The sequence below is a fragment of the Garra rufa genome, chromosome 18, assembly GCF_049309525.1.
Source record: "Garra rufa chromosome 18, GarRuf1.0, whole genome shotgun sequence".
Taxonomy (NCBI): Eukaryota; Metazoa; Chordata; class Actinopteri; order Cypriniformes; family Cyprinidae; genus Garra; species Garra rufa.
In genome coordinates, this window is record NC_133378.1 from 6,924,371 (window position 1) to 6,943,580 (window position 19,210).

Consider the following 19,210-nt stretch of genomic DNA (forward strand, 5'->3'; position numbering starts at 1 on the left):
ATGTATTTCCAAACCACGGTTTGCCCAAAGATGTATACACAGCAGTAGTGTGTGAAAGAGGATATTGTGAAATATTTGAAACAACAAAGGTTGTGTATTCATGGAATTTTACAAAGTATATGGATGCATTTAATCATTTATTTATTAATGTTTTTAATTATTAATTAATAATTGGATAATTGAATAATTATTTCAGAAAAACTTCTACATTAGTTGCTTAATTTCATTTAGAGTACTTTGGTCCTATATATATATATATATATAGAGAGAGAGAGAGAGAGAGAGAGAGAGAGAAAAGAAATGTTATAGATTTAAGCCTACATTTCCCATGAACCTTTCACTCATCCATAGTAATCAGTCCAGCACTGTTAACATAAAAAATATATGTTAATTATAATAATAATTAATTAATAATTATATTTTAGATTACTTAGATAATTTTAGTTAATTTTATTATTTTAGATAATTTAAAAATTAATAATAATAATAATAATCAATAAGATTATTTTTGATGAATTATTTTTGATTAAGCCTACATTTCCCATAAACTTTTCCATTTCTCTCCTCCCAAACAATCAGTGAAGTATTGTTAACATAAACTACTTTCAACCTTTTTTTTTTTTTTTACAAAAACAGTGCCTAGTTAATTTAATGATAATGTTATTATTATTAAAATGTATATATAATATAATTTATATATACACTACCAGTCAAAAGTTTAAACACACTTACCCATCAAAGACAATGGGAAAGTGTGTCCAAACCTTTGACTGGTAGTGTGTAATTAATTAATAATATTATAATTTAATAATAATACTAATTATTATTATTATAGGGGTTTTCAGATTATTTTGGATAATTTTAGTTAAAGGTTATTATTTTACGTAACTACTACTACTACTAAAACAATACAAAAAATTTGAAAATATTATTATTAATAATAATAATAATAATAATAATAATAATTATTATTATTATTATTATTATTATTATTATTATTATCATCATCAATAATGTAGGGTTAGATAGGGTTAAATAATATTTAGATTATTTTTGATAATTTAAGTTCTGTTTTATTATTTTAGTTAATATAAAAACAAATTATTATGATTATTCATAATAATATTAATATCAATAATATAGGGGTTTTATTTAGATTATTTTCGATTAATTTAGAATTTTTCGATGAAAGCCTACATTTCCCACATTTCACTCCTCTAAAATAATCAGTCAAGCAAAAAAATATTTATATATATATATATATATATATATATATATATATATATATATAAAATTAACAGTTTTAAACACACACACACACACACACACACACACACACACACACACACACACACACACACACACACACATATATATATATATATATATACATTATATATTATATATTATATTATATTATATTATATATCATAATAAACATATATATAACCCTATATATATATATATATATAATTTAATAAGAATTATTATAGGGTTTGTAAGATTATTTTTGTTAATTTTGGTTAAATTGTATTATTTTAGTTAATTTAAAAAAAATAATAATACTACTGCTACTACTAATAACAATAATTATTATTATTTTTTAATTATCAATAATATAGGGTTAGATAGGGCTAAATAATATTTAGATTATTTTTTAATAATTTTAGTTTTTTTTCATTATTTTAGTTAATTATTATTATTAATTTGTTTTGTTTTTTCAGACAAATTTTCAATAGGGCTTTTTAAACTACATTTCCCACAAACCCTCACAGGAAGTGCGTCATATGTTGACGCCAAACGTAATGGCGGCTCAGTAAAACGCACAGGCTTCGTTCGCAGGCGACTTGATTTTGATATTAAAAGGCAAGTATATGCATGAAATTTCTACTGTTTTCAATCCCAGTCCAGTTGAGCATATTCTTAATGACTTGGCTTTAATCGTTACATTCACTTTCTGGTTTCTAAAGGTTTTGTTTATTGGAGGGAGCAGGCCATTGCTGTGCTCAGTGTGGAGTTAAACAATATTATTAAAACTCCAGTGCAATCAACAAAACGCTAACATTACAGTAATATATGCAATAACGTATGTAATGTTCTAGCTACATTCTTTATGATTGCAATTTGACTATAATGTGACTAATTATTTTTCGCAAACAAATCAAAATGATTTTCCTGTTTAGTAAGTAATATAATAATCGGTTAAATCCTTATAAATAAATGTCGCACAGTTTAAGAAAGCGAAAAGATCTCTAAAATCTAAGTGCGTATGATACAAGCCATTTAATCTTATACTGCATCGGGACTTGGTGTAAACATCAACAAAACGTGTCAACAATTAAACCTGCTTTCTCTCTTTTTCCAGATGGCGGGTGACTCCTCTGATAAGAAGGACCTGGACACCGCAGGGAAGGAGCGGGAGACCCGTAAACGCAGTCGTTCTCGCTCCAGAGATCGTGATCGGAAAGTATCTCCTGGCAGAGAACGCAAACGGCACCGATCCCGTGAACGCAGATCCAAATCTCCTGACCGGTGTGTAGGGTTGTATATTGTTTTCTCATTTCAATTATATGATGCATTTGTACTCTAACCCTTGCACTTCTCTTTGCTCTGTATGTAGAGATCGTCGTCAAAAAGATAAAGAAAGAGACAGAGAAAAGGACAGAGACAGGAGCCGCAAAGACAGAGAAAGAGACAGGGACAGACGGGACAAAGACCGGTCCAAGAAATCAAGGTTTGGATCATATTTGCCTCAAAAATGCTTTTAGGGCTGGCCTGACCTGGTGCTTTGTGTGATTCAAGTTTATTTACATATCATCAGACTTTTTGATCATGTTTTGTGATGTACTGGACATTGTTCTTGCAAATTCTGCTGAAAAAATAACTGTTGTTTTAATTTTACACATTAAAAAAAATGATGACAATGATACTATATCAACTTCTATCACACTAAATATGATGCTGAAAATTATCATTTATTGTGGTGGAGCTGGTGAAAAAAAACTGAACTAAGTAAAAATCTGAACTAAGCAAATGGACCAGAAGGAAAAAACATCCTTATTGTTGAGAATTTTGTTGATATTGAAATACCTGGCATTGTGTATATATAATGAGATGTTGAAACAAAAACTATAATATAAAATGTAAATGTATTAGAGTTGGCATGAATGGAAGTTGCAATAATGTAAATGAGAAAAAATGGGCACATGAATTAAAAAAAAAGGCAATTTTGTGCATATAAATGCATAAACACTGCAGTATTTCATAAAAAATTAAGAATTATAAATGTTGATTTCACTGTGACTTTAAAGGAACACTCCACTTTTTTTGGAAATAGGCTCATTCTCCAACTCCCCCCGAGTTAACAAGTTGAGTTTTACCGTTTTGAAATCCATTCAGCCGTTCTCCTGTTCTGGCGATATCACTTTTAGCATAGCTTAGCACAGATCATTGAATCCTATTAGACCAATAGCATCACGTTCACAAATGACCAACGAGTTTCGATATTTGTCCTATTTTAAAACTTGACTCTTCTGAAGAGTCAAGTTTTAAATAGAACAAACGGTAAAACTCAACTTATTAACTCGGGGGGGAGTTGGAGAATGAGCCTATTTCCAAAAGAAGTGGAGTGTTCCTTTAATACTCAGTTATAAAATGTTTGCTTTTTCCTCCCAGGAGCAATTCTCCTAAATCCAAGGATTTGAAAATAAAAAGGGAGAGGGATGTGAAGGACGAGGAGGAAGATGATAAGAAGAAAGAAAAGGTGCTCTATTATAAGTATTTCAAGTTTGAATGTTGCATACTGTGTACTTTTTTGACACTGTTTCTGCACTGTTTCAGGTTCAGCCCCTTTCTCTCGAAGAGCTGCTTGCTAAGAAGAAAGCAGAAGAGGAGGCAGAAGCTAAGGTAAAGAGTTTTTTTTTGTTTTTAGATTTATGCAAATGCATTGCACTGTTGTTGTTTTTTCTAAACATTTGTTCCTGTTGCAGCCCAAGTTCTTGTCTAAAGCGGAGCGAGAAGCTGAGGCCATCAAACGGAGGGAGCTGGTGGCAGAGGAACGCCGCAGACAACTGGACGAGGAGAGGAAGAAACGAAGAGTGTTTCAGGACATCGGCAGGAAGATGCTAGGTGAGAGGCAGGGCAGCCCTACTAGAAACATGATTATATTTTTAAAGTTGGGGTTTTGTTGCTGTCTCTGTCTATTCATTTTGAGGCTATCTATATGCTAACACTGACTCAATCAACTTTTAACTTGCAGAAGATCCTCAGGAGAGAGAGCGGCGAGAAAGAAGGGAGCGGATGGAAAGAGAGAACAATGGGAATGATGAAGATGATGGGCGACAGAAGATTAGAGAAGAAAAAGACAAAGGAAAAGAGCTGCAGGCCATCAAGGTAAAGAGTCCTACACTTATTCAGCTGGACAAAGACTAACCACTCATTTAGATCATTGTTTTGGCTGAGATTAATCACTACAGAAATTCATTAGTATTAAGCATTTCATTCAGTTTAATAAGTTTAAAGGTATAGTTCACCCAAAAATGAACATTCTGTAATTAATTACTCGCCCTCATGTCGTTTCAAACCGGTAAGACCTTCATTCATCTTCAGAACACAAATAAAATTTTTTTTAATGAAATCTAAGAGCTTTCTGACCCTGCATAGATGGCAATGTAACTGACACGTTCAAGACCCAGAAAGGTAGTAAGGACATCATTAAAATAGTCCATGTGACATCAGTGTTTCAACTTTAATGTTATGAAGCTACGAGCAGTGTTGGGGAAAATTACTTTTAAAAGTAATGCATTACAATATTGAGTTACTCCCCAAAAAAGTAATGGAAATTTATGGAAATTAATGCGTTACGTTACTTTTGCTTTACTTTATAAATCTGGGCAGGGCTTGCTTGTTTGTTTTTAATAAAAAAAAGTTCAATTTTTGGCAAATGTAAAAGCCTTTTCACACCAAAAGCCTTAGGCATGTCTGTACAGTAGACCGCTGAAGAAAAAAAAGTCAACTCTTCAGCAATTAAAAAAAAGGAAAACAAATGTTAGATTATCTTGAGTATTTTTTTCTTATTAGTATAGATGAATTGGATCATTGAAGGTCGGCAGCAAAGACATTGGTTAATAAAATGGGATTAAATGCATAAAGGAAATTTGTATTATTTAGCATATTATTGAAGGTTTACATTGAATTTGATTGTTTATTCATTTTGAGGAATACTGTATCTGTTTTTTTTTTTTTTTTTTTTTCTAGTGAATGAGATTATTTTTTTTGCATGTTTACATTTATTTTAGAACTAAAGTAACCCCTTACTCACAATTTCTCTCAACATGGGGACAGGAGAGCTTTTAAAGGGGACATCCGATGCCCATTTTCCACAAGTTAATATGATGCTTTAGGGTCCTAATGAAAAGTTTATAATATACTTTGATTAAAAATTCTCTATGGTAGTGTAAAAAAAACACTCAATTTACCTGGTAAAAAATGCCTCTGTTCTCAGCAAGCGATATCAGTACCTGGCCCTTTAAATAATATGAACCTCTGCTCACCCCGCCCCTCAGTTCTGTGGGGCGTGTCATTACAACGCACATGAGGTGTTGTCTAGACAACAGTTGGGGGTATAGTTGTATAGTTTGCGGGGGGGGGGGGGTGATTTTGAAGACACTGTACAACCCCATCCATGTAAAATTTAATTTAAAAACCGGAGTTGGAACCGAAACAAGATGACACCCGCAAAGAAGTTCAGCAATTACGGCTTCTACTGGACGTGTCTAAATGGTTAGTAAACTTAAAGTCAGTTTGATTTATCTTTGTATAAGGGTATGTCAGGGTAGCATACTGAGACAGATATGAATGCGATGTGTTTACTGAGGTATAACTGATTGAACAAGAGCAAAAAAGTGATCGGTTAACATAACTTACCCCGCCCTTATATTGAAATACATAAATGTGAGTGTTATGGTCTTTACTCATATGCAGTTGCGGGCTGTAAACACTTGCAGGTATTGCGTTAAAGTTACCATTCTTAATGCAGTTATAACTGATCCAAAACGATTTAAAATAATTGTACGTGACATCTTAATCATTAAAAGGATGGTTCAGAGTAACGTTAGATTTGACTTCATCGCTATATACTCCGAAGCCCATGTAAATACCCCATCCGAAGTTTTTTTTTTTTTACCTCAGTCAAACATTGAGGGAGATATCATAGTTTTTCGAATGGCTTGCTACTGCCGTAGATGGTACATGTGATGTATGTGGTAAATTGCACCACTAAACGTGCACGTAATCTTACCAAACTTCTACAGTAGTGTAAATAGGGGTTGTACTCACAAAACGCTGCATCAGAACATTTGTAAGTCCACCATGAGTGTTTTAAAAACAACTTTTACCCGATCCCTACTAGTCTCAAAAACTACAAATGGCGACACGTCGACGTCACTTCCCTGGTTTGGGAAAAGCACGTAAAAGTCCACCTACAAGTTGACATGCACACAGATCCACTCATGGTGGACTTACAAATTTTCCGATGCAGCGTTTTGTGAGTACATACCCTATTTACACTACTGTAGAAGTTTGGTAAGATTACGTGCACGTTTAGTGGTGCAATTTACGAGATACATCACGTACCATTTACGTCAATAGCAAGCCATTCGAAAAACTCTATCTCCCTCAATGTTTGACTAAGGAAAAAAAAAAATTCGGATGGGGTATTTACATGGGCTTCGGAGTGCATAGCAATGAAGTCAAATCTACTCCGAACCATCCCTTTAACAGACACCGTTTTAAACCATCTAGCGTTACAAAGCTAAGCTTAATGTAGTTTTACTACAACGTACACAGTTTGTAAATAGACAATCACCTTAATGCATTGTTCATTATAAACGTGCGATTATGAATTACAGGTCCTTCTCAAAAAATTAGCATATTGTGATAAAGTTCATTATTTTCTGTGATAAACATTAGACTTTCATATATTTTAGATTCATTACACACAACTGAAGCAGTTCAAGCCTTTTATTGTTTTAATATTGATGATTTTGGCATACAGCTCATGAAAACCCAAAATTCCTATCTCAAAAAATTAGCATATTTCATCCGACCAATAAAAGAAAAGTGTTTTTAATACAAAAAAAGTCAACCTTCAAATAATTGTTCAGTTATGCACTCAATACTTGGTCGGGAATCCTTTTGCAGAAATGACTGCTTCAATGCGGCGTGGCATGGAGGCAATCAGCCTGTGGCACTGCTGAGGTGTTATGGAGGCCCAGGATGCTTCGATAGCGGCCTTAAGCTCATCCAGAGTGTTGGGTCTTGCGTCTCTCAACTTTCTCTTCACAATATCCCACAGATTCTCTATGGGGTTCAGGTCAGGAGAGTTGGCAGGCCAATTGAGCACAGTAATACCATGGTCAGTAAACCATTTACCAGTGGTTTTGGCACTGTGAGCAGGTGCCAGGTCGTGCTGAAAAATGAAATCATCTCCATAAAGCTTTTCAGCAGATGGAAGCATGAAGTGCTCCAAAATCTCCTGATAGCTAGCTGCATTGACCCTGCCCTTGATAAAACACAGTGGACCAACACCAGCAGCTGACATGGCACCCCAGACCATCACTGACTGTGGGTACTTGACACTGGACTTCAGGCATTTTGGCATTTCCCTCTCCCCAGTCTTCCTCCAGACTCTGGCACCTTGATTTCCGAATGACATGCAAAATTTGCTTTCATCCGAAAAAAGTACTTTGGACCACTGAGCAACAGTCCAGTGCTGCTTCTCTGTAGCCCAGGTCAAGCGCTTCTGCCGCTGTTTCTGGTTCAAAAGTGGCTTGACCTGGCGCCTGTACACGGTGGCTCTGGATGTTTCTACTCCAGACTCAGTCCACTGCTTCCGCAGGTCCCCCAAGGTCTGGAATCGGTCCTTCTCCACAATCTTCCTCAGGGTCCGGTCACCTCTTCTCGTTGTGCAGCGTTTTCTGCCACACTTTTTCCTTCCCACAGACTTCCCACTGAGGTGCCTTGATACAGCACTCTGGGAACAGCCTATTCGTTCAGAAATTTCTTTCTGTGTCTTACCCTCTTGCTTGAGGGTGTCAGTGATGGCCTTCTGGTCGGCAGTCTTACCCATGATTGCGGTTTTGAGTAGTGAACCAGGCTGGGAGTTTTTAAAAGCCTCTGGAATCTTTTGCAGGTGTTTAGAGTTAATTCGTTGATTCAGATGATTAGGTTAATAGCTCGTTTAGAGAACCTTTTCATGATATGCTAATTTTTTGAGATAGGAATTTTGGGTTTTCATGAGCTGTATGCCAAAATCATCAATATTAAAACAATAAAAGGCTTGAACTGCTTCAGTTGTGTGTAATGAATCTAAAATATATGAAAGTCTAATGTTTATCAGTACATTACAAAAAAATAATGAACTTTATCACAATATGCTAATTTTTTGAGAAGGACCTGTATATTGAGACGGATTTACATAGAGAAGATGACATAACCATGTTCTCTGAGCTTGTAAGTTACACTTTAGCCGCATTCATCATGAAACGCGTTAACTTTAGCACATTTAATAGGTGATTAGCAAAGATTCATATAAAAAGAAATTACACTCACTTCTTCTGGTGGAGATGAAGCAAGAACACGAATAGTTACAGACCCATTTTTCAGCAGCAGCTTTGCAAAAACTGCTTTATACTGACTAGGGTTGGGTCGATAGACGATGCCACTCTTCCATTGCCGATGGCCGATAGACATCACGATGCTAAGCCGGCATCGCGATCCTCCGCCCCGCCCCGCCCCCGCCGCAGCAGCAGCAACCCGCTCGCGAAAAACACACACTGAATCACACTATATAGCCAAATGAAATGCATGCTTTCAATTTCCGCATCTTTACTTATTTTATTATTATTTTTATGAGGAAATAATAACAAGGAAGTTGTTAGCGATCACAATACAAATTACAGTGAACTCCAAACGAATTGCACGAACTAGTTCGTTTACATTAATAAATGAGGCATAAAAAAACAGCAGAAAAAAAATCTAAATAAACTACACCAAATATGCCTTGTTCATGGTTTTACCATAACGAACAGAGCTTGGAACAAAAACAAGAGAATATATTTTTTCCATCGAAATACGAACCTACAATACAAAGCCTAGTATACATTATAAATAACAGTTTATCATTCAAATACATTGGGAATATGGAAACACTTGGATTTGTGCCGAATTACAGAGGTACGTGAGCCCAACGCCTGGTATTTTTAGTTTTGCTTTGTTTTGGTTTATTAACTTTCTATATTTTGTTTCATTCCTGTTCTGTTCTGAATACCGTTACATTTAAATGAATCGTTTTGGAGTCAGGGTAACTAACTTATAGCTATGTTTATAGTGTTTATAACATTCCGCTGCTCATTAAATGCGTTTGGAAAGAGTGGGTTAAGCAGTAAGCAATTAATGAGAGCGATTTTGAACTTAAATTAATTGTTATATCAGAATCCGTCTGTATATAAAAAACATAAACATTCACCTTAGTAACATCTATATGCGCTCATTAGAATTACGATGCAATAAAATGGCGCTAAACATGCACGTGAATTACATGCCTGTGAAGTCATTTTTATGCAACGCAATGATGGCTGCACGCGTTTCTTTGCAGGTCACCATGGTTAACAATGGAAGAACAATGATTTCAAGCATCACTCTCCTTTTAACATGTCAAGTCTGCCATTCTAACCCAATCAGCCTGACATAATGATCTTCAGCCTGTGCTCGTCAACATTCTCACCTGAGTTAACAAGACGATTACTGAAATGATCTCAGCAGGTCCTTTATTGACAGCAATGAAATGCAGTGGAAAGTTTTTTTTTTTCGGGATTAAGTTAATTTTCATGGCAAAGAAGGACTATGCAATTCATCTGATCACTCTTCATAACATTCTGGAGTATATGCAAATTGCTATTATAAAAACTTAAGCAGCAACTTTTCCAATTTCCAATATTTATGTAATTCTCAAAACTATTGGCCACGACTGTAGTTTATGCCATCAGAGTAATCATCTTTCTGTCTATTTTTACAGCTGTCCCTGCTGTTTGAAGTGCATTGGATGGTTATGTGTACTTTTGATGAATGGTGATCTAATACTTATTTATTTTCTCTTCAGGAGCGTTATCTCGGTGGGATGAAGAAGCGGCGGCGTACACGCCATCTGAATGACAGGAAGTTTGTCTTTGAGTGGGATGCTTCTGAAGACACATCAACCGACTACAATCCAATGTGAGTATCTCATGAGATGCCATAAATAACTGCGCTGCTTTGCTATTTGCATATTAAAGTCCAGATTGTTTTGTATATTTTACTGCATTTGATCTTGACTGCCTTAAGTCACTCTTTTTAGGTCTGCAAATTGTTTAGCCAGTTGGATTGTATCAATATGTATCTATCTATCTATCTATATCTATCTATATCTATATCTATATATATATATATATTAGGGCCGGGACTTTAACGCGTTAATTTAGATTAATTAATTACACAAAAATAACGCGTTAATTTTTTTTAACGCATTTTAATCGCACTTAATTTTGCACCGCGGAACGTTTCTCACTGGATGAGTTTCAGTGGACCGATTATACTGGAGCACCAACTAGCGTTTAGACAAAGGAATGCGCATAGCACCGCAGCACATCGAGCCTCAGGTATCGCCTCAATGCTTTTACAGAAGGTCTACCTACCTATAGGGGACCTGAATTTCTGAAATGAAGGCTAGTGTATTTCTAAATATCCAAGTGTTTCCCCTACCATTATCTTAGGGGGGCGCGTTTACAATGTCTCCTCCAAGAAAACACGGACTGGATCGCGGACTCCATTCATAAAAACCGAATTTACTATAGCGCGGAATGCCACGTGAATTCGTCGATTTTTGGATTGATAAATCAAAAGTTGGTCTGTCACTTAATTCAAATCGCGATATGGACTAGTGTCTGTGAAAACTGAAATGCAAAAAGACCGTTTTAATATGAATCCTGCATGTACCGTTTGCCTCTGTATGTTAGAATGGCAGAGAGGCTTTTTTTTACACTGCACGCGTGATGCTCCCGTTAATTTTTGTCATTTGCATCTCACATGAACAGATTCAATCTCCAAAGCTACTGTCAGTGTCACTTTTACCGTTTCATTTGAGCAAACTAGCATCATATCATACTTTACACACAGAAACTTCACGGCAACCTGTCAAAATAAAAGTACGGTTTAACATGAAACAGAACAATATTCCTATTTAAATAATTGACAAAAAACTATATATATGATAAAAAATAAATATAACAACAAGATTAAGCACTTAATTTTCGAAAAAAATACTATGATTATTATTATTTATTGATTTTAACATTTGATTAAAAATAAATAAATGTTTATGCTTTCATTTGATTATGAGAAAAATTAAAACACAAGAATTTATAAAAAAAAAAAAAATAGCAAAAGATTGTAAAGCCCTATTGTTCAAAATGTTAAAATAGAGAGTTTTGGATTTATTTGTTCACTGAAATAAATGTTTTCGTTATGGGAAACACTGTATCCTATTGCTATAGTTAATGGCAATATTGCAATGGTCTGTTGGACTTGGTTGAACAAAAATAAACAATATTTTGTTGCTTAAGCTTATGTATTCAGTCATTATTCATAATTCAGTCATTCAGTCATGGTATACTAAAAATCCATATGAAAAAACTTACTTCTCACTGTTCTCAGGTCAAATATTTATATGCGATTAAAATGCGATTAATTTCGATTAATTAATTACAAAGCCTCTAATTAATTAGATTAATTTTTTTAATCGAGTCCCGGCCCTAATATATATATATATATATATATATATATATATATATATATATATATATATATATATATATGATAGAACACGGGTTTGACTCTGTTTATGTGTTTAGCTATAAAGAAAAGCATCAGGTTCAGCTGTACGGCAGAGGATTCATTGCCGGCATCGACCTAAAGCAACAGAAGAGAGATCAGTCCCGATTCTATGGAGACTTGATGGAGAAGAGACGGACCCTTGAGGAGAAAGAGCAAGAGGAGTAAGTCTAATACTGCATTTGATATTGATGTATTGTATGTATACTACCATTCGAATGTTCATAAAGTTCTAAAGTTCTATTTTTAATTTTCTATTTGAATATATTTTAAAATGTAATTTATTATCAAAGCTAAACTTTCAGCATCATTACACCAGTTTTCAGTGTTACATGATCCTGCAGAAATCATTCTAATACACTCATTTGCTGAAAATTTTCTATTAATAATATTATCGATATTTAGGACAATTGAGTTTCTTTAGGGATTCTTTGGTGAATAGAAACATAGATTTCTAAAGGATCTTGTGACACTGAAGACTGGAGTATTGATGCTAAAACTTTAGCTTTGAAATCATAGGAATAACTTACATTTTAAAATATTTTAAATAGTAAAAATATTTCAGAAATGCAGGCTTGGTGAGCAGAAGAGACTTCTTTAAAAAACATAAAAATCTAACTATTCAAAATCTCTTGAATGGTAGTGTATATTTAAAGCAACCATTTTCAACATTGATGATATATCTTGTGATGATATATATAATATTTTTTGTGCACCAAATGAGCATATTAGAATGATTTCTGCTGGATAATTTGACACAAAAGACTAGAATAATGATGCTGAAATTTACATGACAGGAATAAATTACATTTTAAAATGTATTCAAACAGAAAACATTTATTTAAAATAGTAATAATATTTCCCACTCTTACTGTTTTGACTTCTTAAAAAGTTGTCTTGTTTGACCAAATTTTATTTGTTCGTTCGTTAATTTATTTTATTTGTTTGTGAATACTGGAAAGAAAAGTTTTTATCCTCTCAGTATTTTCTAAAAAATTCAGAAAATTTAAAACTAATTGTGGTATTACCCATATCATTATAGTTTTAATGGATATGCTATTAAATTTTCTTTATTACACAGACTGAGGCTGAAAAAGGTCCGAAAGAAGGAGGCCAAGCAGCGCTGGGATGACCGACACTGGTCTCAGAAGAAGATGGATGAGATGACGGACAGAGACTGGAGAATCTTCAGAGAAGATTACAGCATCACAACCAAAGGAGGAAAGATCCCCAACCCCATCCGCAACTGGAAGGAGTATTCACTGCCACCACACATTCTGGAAGTTATCGAAAAGTGTGGATATAAGGTCAGTGTTTGGTGTGTTTCTCAATTGACCTCAATTGAGGTTTAGGTTGTTCTGCAAGTGTTTAAAATGGCTAGTTGTGTAAGACATCCATGTAAATGTCTTGAATATATTACAAATGTTTTAATCTATACATTTTTGTTCTTTGTCAGGATCCCACACCTATCCAGAGGCAGGCCATTCCTATTGGTTTACAGAACCGTGACATCATTGGTGTGGCCGAGACTGGTAGCGGTAAAACCGCCGCCTTCCTCATTCCTTTATTGGTCTGGATCACCACTCTACCTAAGATTGACCGGTGAGGGCTTAGTCTATTCTGTCACACTTTTACGTGCCATCACTTGTCCTGTAGAAATGGATCAAAACACTGTGTGTTTATGACTGTAGGATCGAGGACTCAGATCAGGGGCCGTATGCCGTCATTCTGGCCCCCACCCGTGAGCTGGCACAGCAGATAGAGGAGGAGACGATTAAATTTGGCAAACCGTTGGGAATCCGGACAGTGGCTGTGATCGGTGGAATATCCAGAGAGGATCAAGGGTTCAAACTCAGGATGGGTTGTGAGGTGAGAGTAAAATCACTTTTTCGATAAATTCTATTGTAATTGTTAGAATGGCCAAGGATCAGTGATCTCCACTTAAAACTGATTGGGCAGACCAAGCTGTAAGTTGGACTTGACTAAGTTAACTTGAAACTTGGAAGGGATGGTAGTACTTTCACCGTCTACGTCACCAAGGCTTGCCCCAGTCAAAAGTACGAAATCGCTCATAACTCCTAAAGCACTCCAGTGTCTTCTGTCGTTGGAATCCTTGGCTTACGCCAGACAAAATGTATGCCTCCGATTCGATCAAGAGCCTTTCAAAATTTTGGGGTATATTAGTTTTTTTGGAAAAACCTACGTTTGCGAACTAGTCCTAGGTTTTTTGCCCAATCGAAACCAAACCAGTAAGATTAGGAACTACACTCCCATTTCAGCGTAATAGTCAAGGAAGTTTGCTGCGGTAATATGGCCGAAGCAGGCGGAGTATTATCAGAAATGAGTTCCCAGCTAGTTTAGCATTTGCACATGTGCTGCGTGGTATTACTGCTCCTGCTTCAGCCTTATTACGGCAGCAAACTTCCTTGACAATTAGGCCGGAATGGAAGTGTAGTTCCTATCTTATCAGCCTAGAAACTCGCAGCTTTGCATTTCCGCCGGTCTTAGTACACGATATAACTACAGAAGAGTCAAGTTTTTGAATAGGGCAAATATGGAAACTCGTTGGTCATTTTTGAACACGATGCTATTGGTCTAATAGGATTCAATGATCTATGCTAAGCTATGCTAAAAGTGATATCGCCAGAACAGGAGAACGGCTGAATGGATTTCAAAATGGTAAAATTCAACTTATTAACTCAGGGGGAGTTGGAGAATGAGCCTAAAAAAAGTGGAGTGTTCCTTTAAAGATTTGAGCTATATTTTCTTAATTGTTATTGATTTGACACTGGTTGGTGTCTATATTTGTATAGTTGTGTATCTGATGTGTTTTGCTCCTCATTCTCAGATTGTCATTGCCACACCCGGTCGTTTGATCGACGTGTTGGAAAACCGATACCTCGTCCTGAGCAGATGCACGTATGTGGTACTGGACGAAGCCGACAGAATGATTGACATGGGCTTCGAACCCGACGTCCAGAAGATTCTGGAGTACATTCCTGTGACCAATCAGAAGCCAGACACAGATGATGCAGAGGACCCTGAAAAAATGATGCAGAACTTTGAGTCAGGCAAACACAAATACAGACAGGTAATCTGACTATAAACTCTGATTTATGAAGTTGTTTTGTTTTTCTATCGTTTCTTTTTTCGTCCTTTAATTTCCTCTGTTTTTTTTTTTCAGACGGTCATGTTTACAGCTACTATGCCTGCTGCGGTGGAGCGTTTGGCCAGAAGTTACCTCCGAAGGCCTGCGGTGGTGTACATCGGCTCTGCTGGCAAACCTCACGAGAGAGTGGAGCAGAAGGTCATTCTCATGTCTGAGGGTGAAAAGAGGTTAGAGTGCATGTTAACTGTAACCAGTCATATTCAAGTAGAAGTTGTCAAATTTGCTCACCTTTTTTCGCCAATGTTTTCGTGTGGTAAACAGGAAGAAGCTACTGGACGTTTTGGCAAGTGGCTTCGAGCCACCCATCATCATCTTCGTTAACCAGAAGAAGGGTTGTGATGTGCTGGCTAAGTCTTTGGAGAAGATTGGAGTGAGTACACTGTTTATTACTGATCTGCTACTTAAGCTTTTTATTATTATTCTTCTTAGACTAAATTTCTGAATGCTACTCCTCCCAGAACTTTCAAGCTAGAACCACCAAACTCAGCCCAGCTCTTCAGACTGATTTCACTTAGTGAGCTGTATCTTTTCGGACTGATCCAACTTACGATTTTCTTAGCAGTGATGATTGAACCTAGGAAAAATCCCATAGACTTTCATTGAAGGAATATTCAAATGAGCCAACACTATTCAAACTCCAACTGTCAAAATTCAAATTTAAACGTTCTATGTACTGTTTCTAATCCATTCAAACTTCTATTCTAATATTTCTAATCTATTTAACTATCTAGCCAAGCCTAGCAGCTAGAATCATGCTAGTAACTTGCTAATAATGCAAGTAACATGTTAATTATGTTAGAAACATGGTAGCAATTTGTAAATCATGCTGAAAAAATGCTAGCAACTTGCTAATGTTGGAAACATGCCGGCAACTTGCTAATCATGATAGAAACATGTTAGAAATGTGTTAATCATGCTAGAAACATGTTAGCAACTTTCTAGTTAGGCTAGACAACATGTTAAAAAACATGCTAGCAACTTAATTATGCCAGAGACATGTTAGCAACTTGCAAATAACATTCTAATAATGCAAGTAGCATGTTAATTATGCCAGAGACATGTTAGTAATTTGTTAATCATGTTGGAAAAATGCTAGCAACTTGCTAATCATGCTAAAAACATGTTAATAATATACTAATAACTTGCTAATCATGTTAGAAACATGCTAGCCACTTGTTAATGACATGCTAATAATGCAAGTAACATGTTGTTAGAAACGTGCTAGCAACATGCTAACAACTTGCTAATCATGCTAGAAACATGCTAGCAACTTTACAGTCAAGCTAGAAATGTTAGAAACATGCTAGCAACTTGCTTATGTTAGAAACATGCTAACAACTTGATAATGACATGCTAATAATGCAAGTAACATGTTAATTATGCTAAAAACATGTTAGCAACTTGTTTATCATGTTGGAAAAATGTTAGCAACTTGCTAATCATGCTAGAAACATGCTAGCAACTTTACAGTCAAGCTAGAAATGTTAGAAACATGCTAGCAACTTGCTTATGTTAGAAACATGCTAACAACTTGATAATGACGTGCTAATAATGCAAGTAACATGTTAATTATGCTAAAAACAAGTTAGAAACTTGCTAATCATGTTAAAAACATGTTAATAATCATGTTAGAAACATGCTAGCAAATTGATAATGACATGCTAATAATGCAAGTAGCATGTTAATTATGTTAGAAACGTGCTAACAACAGGCTAATCATGCTAGAAACATGTTAGCAACTTTCTAGTCATGCTAGAAATGTTAGAAACATGCTAGCAACTTGCTTATGTTAGAAACATGCTAACAACTTGATAATGACATGCTAAAAATGCAAGTAACATGTTAATTATGTTAAAAACATGTTAGCAACTTGTTTATCATGTTGGAAAAATGTTAGCAACTTGCTAATCATGCTAAAAACATGTTAATAATATACTAATAACTTGCTAATCATGTTAGAAACATGCTAGCCACTTGTTAATGACATGCTAATAATGCAAGTAACATGTTAATTATGTTAGAAATGTGCTAACAACTGGCTAATCATGCTAGAAGCATGTTAGCAACTTTCTAGTCAAGCTTGAAACATGTTAGAAACATGCAACTTGTTAATCATACTGCAAAAATGCTAGCAACTTGCTAATCATGCTAGAAACATGTTAGCAACTTGTTAATCATGCTAGAAACTTGCTAATGACATGCTAGTAACTTGCTAATAATGTTAAAAACATTAAAAATGGCAATGACATGTTAGTAACATGCTAACCATGTTAGAAAGATGCTAATAACATGCTAGCAACTTGCTAATGACATGCGAATAAAGCAAGTAACATGTTAGAAAAATGCTAGCAACTTTCTAGTCGAGCTAGAAACATGTTAGAAACATTCTAGCAACTTGCTAATCATGTTAAAAACATGTTAGCAACTTGTTAATCATGCTAGAAACTTGCTAATGACATGCTAGTAACTTGCTAATAATGTTAAAAATATTAAACATGTTAGAAAAATGTTAGAAACATGTTAACTACATTCTAATCATGTTAGCAATATGCTAATCTATCTATATAAAGTTCAAGACTTTGCTTTTACACCTAAAGTTTGTCTTGACAAACGTTATCTAGTTAATGTCTGTGATGCTTTCTAGAAATTGCTTTCAATCAATAACTCTAAATCTTTCTTTTCCTCTGTCTTGCAGTACAATGCTTGTACACTTCACGGCGGTAAAGGTCAGGAACAGAGAGAGTTCGCTCTGTCCAACCTGAAGGCTGGAGCTAAGGACATCCTGGTGGCCACAGATGTGGCAGGTAGAGGTATCGACATCCAGGACGTCTCTATGGTCTTAAACTATGACATGGCCAAGAACATTGAGGGTGAGTCCAACATCCTCTTTGTCACTTTAACCCTTGCTCTTTGAAACTGTCAGATGGGTTTCCATTCCTATTTTGAGGAGTAATCTTTAACCTTTCTTCTTTTCTCAGACTATATCCATCGTATTGGTCGAACGGGTCGTGCTGGAAAGAGTGGTATGGCCATGACTTTCCTGACCAAAGAAGACTCTACTGTGTTCTACGACCTGAAACAGGCCATCTTAGAAAGTCCCGTGTCCACATGCCCGCCAGAGTTGGCCAATCACCCAGACGCCCAGCACAAGCCCGGCACCATCCTTACCAAGAAAAGGAGAGAGGAGACCATCTTTGCCTGAGCCAAACCATTTACATGTTGTTTATTTTCTGTTGTACATCTTGTGAGTGTGCTGTTTCTTCTCACCATATTCTTTGCAACCAAGATCATAAGAGACCACCAGTCAACCAGGGGATCAGTTTTCTGGCAGATAAACCAATGGCAAGTGTAGAAATCTGTAAGAAAGCTGTAGTAGATAAGTCATTCTCTCCTTTGAGATTCTAAGAAGGACAGTTAGTCAAACGGCACACATCTTTTCTTTTTTACACATTACATGTAACCGTGTTTGATTTTTAAATTGTGTAAAAACAATTCATGAATGCATCTGTAGATACTTCATTTCAGTCAAATGATGAGTAAAACTGTTCATTCTCTCTGTGGATAAATAATAAAATCCTTTAGACTGAATAATTTGTTGTTTGAATATCTTATGTATGAGTGCTTGATAACAGATTGATCTCTAAAAATCTTATGATAATCTGTTCTGCAGTTACTTTAAGGCAGGGGTCCCCAAACTAAGGCCCGGGGGCCGAATGCGGCCCGCCCCCACGTTTGGACCGGCCCTCTGAACAATGCCAGAGACATATTTTGAAAATGTAATTTTAAATGTTTTACTTATATCATGTCGGTATTTGATAATAAAGGTTGGCTTTCAAGCTAAAATTTCCCTTAGTTATTAACATAGCCTAATTATTTGCTAAATTCACCAACAGAATGGTACATTCAACGTAATGTGTCATCGCGATTGAACAGGTGATGTGCGAGCCAGCTAGAAAAATCAGTGCGATGACAAAATGACTCGATAGCATTTGAGGTGAAACTAGCACTGCTTATGGGACAAGTGCAAAAGCAAGACTTCACTCATCTCCCAGTTACCCAAAGTTTTTCAGCTGAGAACCAGTTGAGAAGTCAGTTGAAGCGCTGAAAATGCTGAAG

The 19,210-nt window shown here is 35.6% G+C and overlaps 1 protein-coding gene across 1 annotated transcript; it reads left to right on the top strand.

Moving 5' to 3' along the window:
- Positions 1-1,795: 1,795 nt before the first annotated feature.
- On the top strand, positions 1,796-18,685 carry ddx23 (DEAD (Asp-Glu-Ala-Asp) box polypeptide 23). The gene is made up of 17 exons (XM_073823288.1): positions 1,796-1,866; positions 2,366-2,532; positions 2,621-2,734; positions 3,676-3,763; positions 3,841-3,906; positions 3,990-4,128; positions 4,259-4,392; positions 10,160-10,272; positions 11,946-12,089; positions 13,007-13,232; positions 13,382-13,527; positions 13,617-13,794; positions 14,774-15,016; positions 15,110-15,261; positions 15,356-15,464; positions 17,790-17,964; positions 18,073-18,685. Exons 2-17 carry the CDS (start codon positions 2,366-2,368, stop codon positions 18,294-18,296), a joined length of 2,418 nt encoding a protein of 805 aa, XP_073679389.1. The 5' UTR covers positions 1,796-1,866; the 3' UTR covers positions 18,297-18,685.
- Positions 18,686-19,210: the final 525 nt, after the last annotated feature.